This window comes from Amaranthus tricolor, chromosome 12 (genome assembly GCF_026212465.1).
Source record: "Amaranthus tricolor cultivar Red isolate AtriRed21 chromosome 12, ASM2621246v1, whole genome shotgun sequence".
Lineage (NCBI taxonomy): Eukaryota > Viridiplantae > Streptophyta > Magnoliopsida > Caryophyllales > Amaranthaceae > Amaranthus > Amaranthus tricolor.
The window spans coordinates 17,500,652-17,512,493 of NC_080058.1; the positions used below are offsets into that span (position 1 = coordinate 17,500,652).

The window sequence follows — 11,842 nt, forward strand, 5'->3', positions numbered from 1 at the left end:
AAGAGGCACTAATGAAGTGGAAGGGTTAGTTATGTCCAAAAGTACAAAAAATGTTAGATTCAGAGAAGTAAGAAGCAGCTAAGTGCATGTAAGCTGAAGGGAGTAGAGGCAAAATAAGACAATTAGAACAGGTTTATCCCATCACAACATATATGCACAACCAGTTCTTTAGGTAAAGGCAATAGGACAATTAAAATAGGGAAGGGAGTAGAGGGGGTAAGACTAGTAGTGTAAGCGAAAGGAGTAGGGTAACTACTGCTAAAAGGAGAAAGCTAAAGAAGAACCTTCCTGAAATAATATCAACCCAAGCACCGACAACGAAGAATTGATGTTGCAAGACTTAGTGTCATTTTGCTGCTCTTTTGGATAACATATCTCTTTCGTATATGTTAAGTTACCATTATGGTGTGATGTATGGCTTAGAATATTGTTCAAACATTTTGCATTTTGGAAAACGTTTTAGTACTTGTATATGTAAAGTATGCTCATGTATGTATGTAAAGGTAACATTTTGGATATAAAATGTATGGATTGAAGCAATAATTCTTTATAAGAAGAAACTTTGTTGCTCTTTTTCATTAGATTGTATTTTCAATACAAGAAGTTCCATTACATGATCGAATTCTTATACCTAGCTTAACATAAACAAGAACAATCCAAATAAAACTCAAGATGCAATAAGTACAAAACTTAATGCTTTTTATGCATTTACGTGTTTAGCAACTTCTAATTTCAACATAACTTCACTTTATTTCAATTTTGCATTCTTACCTTTCAATTTCATTAGTTTATCAATCAACATAGCTTTCTCTTCTTCTAAACAAGCTGAAATTCCACTTAAATACTCTACATCTTTCTCCCACTTAACAAATTTACAATCTTGTACCTACATTTCAAATCAAATCACCCTAATTGATAAAGAAATTAAAAATCACCATACTACAAAATAAAGCTATGGAAGAATATATGCTCACTAGCGAAAATGCACATCCATAAAACCTCTCACCAACCCTTGTTCCTTTTTTGACAACTTGTAATTTAGAAACAACACCATGTTTACATAAAGGATTTCTTTTGCAATTGATGTTCAAGTTTGAGATGATGATGAAGGGGAATAAATGTTCAACATCAAATTAGTTTACCTTTGAAAATGAAAATGGGAAAAAATGACAAGTTGGAGAAAGTAAAAAAATGGACGAATAAAGTACAAAAAGAGGTAAAAAGATCTGCAAAAAGTGAAGGAAATCAAGGTTGAGAATGACATTTTGATGCAACGGTCATATTTGACCTTTTTATCGATTACAAACCGATAAGGTACACTAGCAAAAAAATGAGATTATACTTTGTATTATTTAGGGTTAATTAGTATTGTTTAGGGTAATTTTTCCAAAAATATAATTTGATTGTTGCAACTTATTAGCATAAGTAAAGTTTACAAAACTGTATTTCACAAGATTTGAGGAATATATTCAACATTTCTGAAATTTTTTATAATGCATAAGAGAATATATGTAACGGTCCGGTTTAAGTGACCCGGAAATCCATATGAAAATACAAATTACGGTTCACTCTTTGGACTCTAGAGAAGACTTTTCTCTAGGATCGTCAACGTTCCGTCGATAAAGAAATATAGCTAAAACAGAAAACAGTACCAGCGTGAAAGAAAATAAGTCAGCGGAAGCTCTTACGTACAACTCGAGAGCCTAAAGGCCTCTAGAAAAACTAATTGAAATAAGTGGAAGCGAAAAGAAAACTACACTATCTCCTGTTACATAAGTACGGAGTTTCTTTCTACTCATAATCCAATACAAAAAGGTAAAAGCATAATCTTGATGATTACGGGTTCTAAGTCGAGACCTCACTCCAGATCCCACCTGCAATCAACCTACTAGTCGTCGTTTATCCTAGCATGCATAGGCTCTAATACATTCATTATTAGTTAATCCCAACTTGTAACGTTGCCCGTCATGTTTGGGTCGTTCAAGTATAAATCCAAATCTTTTGGAGGAATACACTTGGGAGAGCTAATCCCAAGGCAACCATCGACCTAAGACGTTGCCCGTCCTGTTCGGATTGTCAAAGGCTAAAGTATGCATACCCTCAGGGTAACCATAATGATCCAAAACTGCCATGGGAACAATAATTATAATAATCCAAACCAATACTTTAACCCCTTTGGGTAACATAATACAACCAAACGTCAACCCCTTTGGGTGACAACCACATAAATTCTCAATTTTCAATTAATTACTTTCAAATTATTTGAAGAGTCTGATCCTTATGGGACTTACAATGCCTCGATTAGAAATGAAACAACACTACTTGCACAACCACATAAAGAATATGGTCTAAGCGTGTACCTTTAAGCGCTGCAACCAAACGATATTTAACCACGATAGAAATTTCGCCTTCTATGAATCGAGGTCCTAAATGACACACACAAAAAACAATCACGTATTAGAACGTGTTTACACATTTAATCCACTCCATACTACTAAGACATCACTAGGATTTGATAATAGGAAGAATGACGAGTTTGAAGATGGAATTTTGTAATCCTGAGAGACTTTATGATGAATATGTCAAATAATGAGGGAAGTCCTGCCAAAAGATAATCGGACGACATCAAGTTTTCATGATACTAAAAAACAAATTGCGGCTCTTTAATTGCATTGGAGAAGTGTTAGCTGCATTTTATTCATATTTTATCGCTATTATTTTGCTTTATTATACTGGGATTTTTCATTACTATGCTTTCTTTATTTAGAATTTTACGCTTCGTCGGTATTTTGGTGTTTTTGTGCATTTTAGGTAATATTCATCAAAATCGATCACAAACCAAGTACATTTGGCGCATACAATACTCACTTAACTCCGAAAGCTCAAGTAATCAAAGCCTTGATAACCCAAGTCAAGGAAACAAGGCCAAAAGGAGCAAAAGCAGGCCATTCTAAGCCCACTCGACCAAAACTGGATTAAGCCAAGCTTGCTTGAGCATACAAAAGACTTACATTAGAGATAGAAGCTGAGCAGAACCATCCCGAAGGCCGCTCGTCCTAATCAAGCGAAGTTGGCTCGGGTCGAGCGAAATTACTATTCATTTCCAGTAGCTTTAGATTGTCGACAAAAGTATTTTCAATGGGTCGAGCGATCTCGCTCGATCGAGCGAAGACTTTTTTGTTGACTGCTCTGTTTTTATAGATTTTGACCTGTGTACCTGATGCTCGCTCGACCAGGTCGAGCGATTTGGCGATCAGTAACAATTACGCTTTTAAAAGCTACTGATTGGATGCCCTACCCATTTCTTCCGCCTCTCATACTCTACCGCTCCACTACCCCTATTTGCTACCCATCTATAGCCTACCTATCTCACACTTAGGGGTGGTAAAGAAATCATGAAGCCATCACCCACCACTTGTCCTTCCTCCTATAAATAGAGAAGAAGAAAGCTCAAGCAAATCATCCAATCCTTCTACAACTCATTTTTATGTACTTAAAGCTTTCTTCGGTATTTGTTAGTTTTAAACTTTCTTATGTACTTTCCATGGTTCTAGTCTTGTATTTTTAATTGCATTTTTCTACTCAAATACTTTTAGATAGTTCAAGCTTTTGATTTATCATGGAAGATCATTTGATACATTAATGTAATTGAGATTGAGTTAATTATATTGAAGCATTTCATCAAACATTTGAATTGCAATTGAAGCTTTATGGAGTTTATCATTCGTATTCATTAATTCTTTATTTGGTTGTCTTCCTTGGATTGAATTCCAAGCTAGTAATTCCTATTCTCTACACTTTATTGCTTTTGATTTTGTTGTTATTTATCACGAATTCAATGTCTTTAGTTATGTTCAATTTCAATATGAGTAAGTAGTTCAATTTGGCTTAGGTTAGGTATTATCACCATGTATGTAGTCTAAATTAATTTCTTTACCTTTGGCTTGGTTGTGATGTTTATGTTTTGAGATGTATTTTGCTATTATTGTAATGTTATTGGACTGAGGGCGAGAGTCGATTTCTAATGATAGTCTATGCTTGAAAATTGAATTATCTCCATGAGAATAGATAGATGTTTTGATTGGAAATGATGAATATGTGCTCCATGTCTTAAAATATGCTTAGCTATATGAGAATAGGTAGTTGAGTATGTTTTAGGAAGCTTTTGTTGCTCAAGAGAGAACATTAGTATCCAAGATGCATTCTTCCCCATAACCCTTATCCATGACCTTAGGTTGAAGATTAGTAAACACTACTTTGGTGAGAACGCCTAGCCTTTGCCTCTTCATCATCATATTACCTTTTGATTGCCTTTGATCTTATGTTCTTGGTTAATTAACATCTTTACTTGTTTTATACTTTGTTTTAGCTTTAGTCTTTATTTGCTTTTTTTAGTTAATTACACCAACAAACATCTATATATACGTTGTTGAACCATCTAATTGATTTAGAATCCCTTGATATACACCCCACTCCTTGTGGATTCGACCCGGACTTGCCGACGTACTATGCTACCCCGCGCACTTGCGGCATTACTATTGAAGGACGTAAAGTTCCGATCAAGAAGATTGACTGTTGTCTTAATGGGTGTATGATATATTGGGGTCCCATAGCAAGTATGACACAAAGTGAGGTTTGTGGGGTTTCTAGATGAATAATAGACAAGGGTCGTGGTAAGACCCCTAGAAAGCAGTTTCACTATTTTCCCCTCGATCCTAGGTTACAAAGGCTGTATGCTTCTGCGATTACTACCCGTCACATGAGGTGGCATGCGGAGCACCATTAAGAAGATTGAGAGATATGTCACCCCTCAGACAGTGAAGCCTGGTTAACATTCAATGCGACACATTCAAATTTTTCTAGAGATGAGAAATGTGAGACTAGGGTTGTGTACAGATGGATTCAACCCATTTGGCAGCTCGGGTCAACAATATTCATGTTGGCCCGTAATCTTAACTCCATATAATCTTCCTTCCTTGATGTGCATAAAGAAACAATATATGTTCTTAACGGTGATCGTCTCGAATCCTAGCAATCCAAATCATAGATTTACCTGTACCTACAAGTACTGATAAACAAGTTGAAGCTGTTGTGGGAAGATGGGATCCAGACATTTGATGTATCTAAGAGGGAGACATTCATCTTTGTACAACATTGATGTGGAAAATCAACAATATTTAGCTTATTCAATGATGTTGGGGTGAAGTAACATATAGGAAAATAAAAAAAGAAAACAGTGATAAAAGAGAACTAATTTTTTTTATGCTAGATAGATTTACTACAGAGGTCATTCATGTATTAAGGAATAAGGATGTTGATGAAAAATTATTAGGGAGCGAAGGATGAACTTTTATATGACTTTTAATGATCTAGAGAAAGCATATTATAGCATTCAATGGGGCATCATGTTGATAGCCTAAAGTCCAAGAATCTCACGAAGTTATGTTGAGGCGATACAAGACATATGTGATGGGACCTACGACTAACATTCAAAAGTCGTTTGAGCTGACCAAGCACTTCCTTGTTAGATTGGGCCTACACACCAAGGATTAACACTAAGCCCTTTCTTATTTTTGCCACCATTATGGAAAAGATCTCCACATCTATTTGGGAAAATGTGCCACAGTGCATGCTATTCACGGACAATATTGTGTTAATATCGAAAAATAATGCGAAATTTGAGGAGTGAAGGATATTTTTAGAAGGTAAAGGGCTTCACAGTATTCGAACAAAAACTAAATATTTGGGGTGCAATTTCAGTGGATTAGAACAAATAAACATGAAGTAACCATTGGATTAGAAGTTGCACATTTGACCAAGTTTGAGTATTTAGGATCAGTTATCCAAATTAATCGTGAAATTGGAAGAAGATGCTACTCATCGGATACAGGGGGATGGCTAGTGTTGAGTGACCATCGGTACTCTACAATAAGAAGTTCCCAACTATATTAAAAGATAAATTTTACTGAGTTACAATCAGGTCCGCTCTACTGTAAGGGACAAAATGTTAGCTCGCTCCGAAAGGAAAACAATTTAGACTTTGTAAGAGTTGCACCTCTCGCAAGATTTTACTAGGAATAGAAGTAGTTGAAGACGATTTATCCGTACCTTAGACTTTTAGTAGCCTTTTTCCATGGTTTTGTGTGTATTTCTAGTTGACTTTATCTCTTTATTTATTTATTTATTTATTTATTTATTTATTTATGTCTTTGTGTTTATGTATTGATTTACTTTCTATACATATGTGCCCAATTTTGTTGTTTTTTCGCTTGTAGCTAGTATATCGCGTATTCGGTATTAATCACCGTTTTCTTTGTAGGATTTTCTTTATTTGAGGCTCTTTGACCACATCTCTCTTGCCCTCCATTGCCCTCTCTTTGGAGGGGTATGAGTAAAATTTGTATCTCAACTAACTCCAGACGTTGCTACACAGCTAGACACACCGATTATGATAGATTTGTATGGTATGATTCCTTATATCATTATATTTCTCATTGTTCATAATATATGTAAATTTTTAAAGGTCTCATCGACATATTTTAAATGTATTATTATATCAATATTGTTTTTATTTTGAGAAATTAATAGTTTACAAAATTATTTTTCATTAAAATTTAAAATGGTTTTTGAAAAAGTGTGATTATAAATTTGTTTTAGATCAACAAGGCACTTTGAATTTTCAAGCTCTGCTAAGAAACGTACGTCCTTCCATTTTCAACACATCGACTTCGTGAGTCAAAATAGAAATGTACTATAACAAGAGAAAATCTTGGCATAAATTATTACATGAAAGTTTTTGGATCAATATGAATTATGATGTATAAACTTCTACAATGAAATTAATGGAGGCATTCAATTTTTTTTCAACAAAATGCTGCAGTAAATAACACAAAACTTTTTCAGGTATGAACATTACGATCTTTTAACTACTGCTACAGCAAAATTGGGATGAAATGTAAAATCTAACGAGATCTTAAGAGCAGCATCGAGAGCTCCAACACGGTTGATTACATTCAGAGCAATGCTGTTGCGCTCTGCAACCTGATCGATGCATCGGAGTTCAGCCAATTTTTTGGGGTCATCTGCAAAACTCTTCTTGAGTTCCTTCGTTATTTTCTGAGCTTCCTTGAAGTGATTATACACAACAAGCGTCTACAAGTAATGTATCGATCATCAATGCAAGCAAAAGACAGCAAGACGTTACAGGAAAATAGATGTATTGGCTTCATTTAGAATGAAGATATATGTCAGAGATCAGGTTTCAGACCTTTGCTTGCAATCCCACATTCATATCGGGATTAATTGAACAATGTATTAATTGAACAATCGCATTATTCAAATAAGATGAAGAAAAAAATCTTAAGGGCATCAATACAGTTTTTATTTTCATCCTTTTTGATTAAATAGTGTGATATATGCAGTCCTTTTTAGCCGATAGGAATATATGATTGCTAGACAATCCTGAGAGAAGGCAGATCATATTGAGCCGTGGAAAAACCAACTTAGAGAGAAATCTGTTTAATAAGAAGAACATTATCTCCGTTGCATTCAAACTAAACAATAAAAATGAACAGCTAGGATTTGCTGGAAAAAAAATTTCCTCCAATCGAACACTGCCTTAAATGAAGCATGGCACCAATAAGGCAGTAGTAACCCAGAATCCAGTTAGAAGAATACTCACAGAAAGTCGAGCTTGGTCAGTGCATTCCTTATATGAATGGTAGGAAATGTGATCTGGTAGGCAAGCTTTCTGTAAATGCTCGAAGTGTTGAATAAATTTCTACAAAGTTAGAACCACATATTTTTTCATTAATATAAACGAATAAGCAAGAACAAAATAAGCACAATGAAATTAGTGATTAGCCAATGATTTGGAAACCAGATGAGATGCAAGAAGATAAACGAATAAAAAACGTAAAAATACCTCATATTCGGTATTAAAAGGGCCTCCATGCTGGAAGAGCATTTGTTCATTTCTGAGAGCAGCAAGCATCTGCAAAATCAAATTTCAACTAGCATGAACTCTGAGCAATGAAGAGTCTACGATCCAATTCCAAGTTAACTCGTGAACTATTACCTAATGGATAATAGTACACAGAATGCTAACGACCTAAAATTACAAGAAAATTAGATACCATTGCAAGTCCCTCAGCAAGACAAATATAGCACTGAAGCAACATTACAGCTGGTGGAATGTGGTAATCCTTTGTATCCATCACCGAGTTTTTTTTCTTCTTCCCTTTACGTTTAGCCGCTAAAAGAGGGTAGACAAGTACGTGCAATAAATAAACAGTACTTTAATAAAATTGAAAAGAAAATACATGTGTAAGATCTTAAACGTAACTTATTATTTGGATCAATTAAAGGAAAATGTATAGAAAAATAAATTTTTCGGTAATAAAACTAAAAAGTAATTATGAAAAAGAAAAATGAAAAATTTTCTTTCATACACAACCATAGCCTCAGCCCTAAGTATTACTGATATACTTTATACCAAATGAAAATTGCCTATAATGATAAGTCATAACATATTAACATGATTAAAACGATAGCCCAACACAAGGAAACATGATGATGCACTTTACAGTTTACCCCAACACAAGATAGCTTTTTAATTTGAATATGTAAAAGAACTGATCTTTTAATCCCTAAATCCAGATTGGAAACGTTTATTAGAGGCCACAGAGAACAAATAAATATCGGCGTTAAATGCATTTTTTTATTTTTAATCAAGGCCTTTATCAAGATATCACCCTATCTTTTGTTACTGGAAAACCCTTTAACAACATAAATGTGATTTTATTTAACAGCTTTTCATTAGATTGGCCAATCTTGATAGAGTTAAAGATTATAGATTTTTGATTTTGGATTATAACATACTATAGTACAATGACTAGTCAAATCACATGCACTTATTTATGTGACGTTTCATATGATGTTTTTACAAGAGTGGAGTTGCATGCATTTGAACCCGAAATCCTGCCGCCTAGGTGAGAGCCACTTAATGTCATTGTGGCGGCAATGGAATAAAAGCCATCAATCCTAATGAACAAATATGAAACCTAGCCTGTTGAAGGAATTTGCTCACCTGTGTCAGCAGCGGACAATTGCTTCAAATGCGTTTTCTCAGCAAGCTTAACTAATATGACATAAAGGTACCAATATACCATGCAATACTCATTGAAGGAATATAGTTCCAAATCAAAGCCCAAAGAAAGAAACCTCATAGCAATCCAATATGTTTGCTCTTCCACCCAAATAAGCATGTGTCTGGCCAGTTTCATACCTACACTCTGCAAACCAACTAAAAGGACATCAATCTTTGCAAGGGCTAATCAACCATCAAGACAATGACCGACACATTTTATATCCCTTTCCCCATCCTTTGTAGGGAAAAAACTCCTCTAGAATGGATTTTCAGACTTTTCTATATATTTAACCCATAAGCAAAAGAAGTGGCCAGATAGTCCTCTTCTCTTACCTCTTATTGATACACAGGTAATACAACCAAATCGATAAACATACCTCATTAATTATACCAGAAAATTCACCAAATTCCTCCCGAAAAGCATGTTCCAGCTGTTGAAGATCATAAAAAGACAATATGACTACCAATTTCATAAGAGTTCCACAACTAAATGGAAAACCCAAATGGATATTTTGTAACAAGTATCTTGCACATCTACCAATGACCCAAAACCAATCACCAAAAAGAACCAAAAAAAGAGGTCATAACGTACTAGAAAATGAACTAATTGAAAATTTTCTTGTACCTATTTGTAGTAGCAGACAATACCTAACTTAGTTAAGGAAACTTAAAAACAGAGAAACACTTGCAAAATAAAAATAGTTGTATGTGGTGTGTTTCTTTCCCACATAACCAATTACAATTATGTGAACAGAAGAGAAGAAGACCCCAATCCAAATAAGCTCAACCAAGGGAAAAGCTAGCACACCATATTTTTTTCTCAAAGAATGTTTCTTCATTTCAAACGAGTCGAGGGACTACAATACTCTTGCAACTACGGTACTCGTGCACAACTTACAACATGTTATAAATGACAAAAAAATTGAAAACCAAAAAGATAGAAAAAATTTGAAAGGAAGACTTTCATCCAACTCAATCTTAGACACAATAGTCATAGCACTTCTCAAATATTTCGTATTTTACAACTAGTTGATATGTTTAGTTCAACTATGCCCAACAGGGAACACTAGGACCCTAGTAATAACAGATGAAAATGGCAAAGAAAATTTTAAAGTTCTCCTAGTAATGAATATCCCTGTAACATGGAAAGCAGCCACTTTTATTCCACTATCATACATAATCCTAATTTCCCTACGATTTGATAAATGTTCATAATGAAATATTACTCAGAATAATTCAACATTTAATAGATTTTACTACATAATCTCAACTTTTGATTTATCATGAATAATCCCAAATTTTAGGGTCAGTAAGGTAGTAACATTGTTGCCCAATTAGTGACTAGTTTTTTGTAGGTTAATTGCTACAATAAAATAAAAATTCAAAAATATAAAATTAAAAGTTAAAATCAAAAAATAAACTTACTTGAACTCTCTTTTTTATTCATCAATTTTTTAGTTTGATTTTGTTTTACTTTTTAATTTTTATGCAAAATGACTTGTTTTATAGGTCTGGCCACCTTGTTGCATTCTTAGCCAACACCCCTTATAGTTGGCATTATTCATGTTTAATCAAAGTAAGAGAATTAGTAATGGTTGCATTATTCTGGGTAATTTTTCCCAAATAAAAAAAGATTGGTTTGACAAGTAATTGAAGAAACATGGCTTTGCTCATGGATAAATAAAACTGGAAAGACCAAACAAGATGAACTTGACCTAAAGCAACAGAAATCAGAAAATCTTAACATTTACATCACACACCTGTACATAGATAACACGCCAATCTTGTAAAACTTTCCCAAGCTTACGCCTTTGCCATGCAACATTTGTACAAAGGACTTTGAGCAAATTGATTAAAAACTGCATCCATTAACTTTTGTTAAAAAATGAATGATGATAAGTAGCTACAAAAGTGAAGGGAAGTAGAATAGTAAAAATAAACACCAATACAGACATGTAATTCTTCTGAGGTCTGTTGAATAAAAACTAGATATGAATTTGTGATGATAAAGATAATATAGCAAAGCAAAGCTCACAAACCAATCAATAGAAGATAAAAGTGGCGCACGTCAGTTGCCTTAGTTGGTAAGTCTTAAGGAGGGGCATTACGTATCAGACCTGGTTATTGAACATGGCTCCTAATGAATAAAAGGGGTTGAGCTATTGTAGGACTTCTATTATTTGGTTATAGTGTGTAGATATTGGGTTAAAGGGTCAAAAAGGATAGTTAATGACAAACTGCTATTCATTAGGCCACAGTCTAAATTTCCCAATCTCTTAATGCAAAAAACATGAACAATCTAATGATTCTAACTACTGCTATAATAGCAATTCAACTTTTTCAAACAAGAATGAACAAGTCGTGTAAAATGAAACTTCAAGTAGGCCTTTAACGGTGGAATACAAGTCCTCTTCGATTTTGTTTTTTTCAACCTTCAGATTTTGTCAAACCATGTAATTTTAGACCGTTTTCCTCGACTTTTAGATCTGTTTCTATCATCAAATAACTAGAACGCCACCATCGGCGTCCTAGGTCACATTCTGATACCACGATAACAGTTCAGTACAAACGATTTAAAACGAAATTCGATAGGGCATTCCTCGTTTTGCGCTTCCATGTTCTAAACAACTTCGAAACCCTCGCATAATTATCACTATAACAGTATGCAAAAGTATAGTGCATCGCCAAGTAAGG

The 11,842-nt window shown here is 34.2% G+C and overlaps 1 protein-coding gene across 1 annotated transcript in view; it reads right to left on the bottom strand.

The window, feature by feature from the left end:
- Nucleotides 1–6,312: 6,312 nt before the first annotated feature.
- The window catches only part of LOC130828207 (uncharacterized), a 20,590-nt gene continuing 15,060 nt past the window's right edge, over nucleotides 6,313–11,842 (bottom strand). The window contains exons 10-16 of the mRNA XM_057694063.1: nucleotides 10,909–11,007; nucleotides 9,526–9,579; nucleotides 9,089–9,293; nucleotides 8,136–8,254; nucleotides 7,925–7,993; nucleotides 7,682–7,780; nucleotides 6,313–7,152 (exon numbers count right to left, since the gene is read on the bottom strand). Of these exons, the coding sequence (XP_057550046.1) occupies nucleotides 6,913–7,152; nucleotides 7,682–7,780; nucleotides 7,925–7,993; nucleotides 8,136–8,254; nucleotides 9,089–9,293; nucleotides 9,526–9,579; nucleotides 10,909–11,007 (885 nt within the window). The 3' untranslated portion in view covers nucleotides 6,313–6,912. The remainder of the gene's footprint in view (nucleotides 7,153–7,681; nucleotides 7,781–7,924; nucleotides 7,994–8,135; nucleotides 8,255–9,088; nucleotides 9,294–9,525; nucleotides 9,580–10,908; nucleotides 11,008–11,842) is intronic.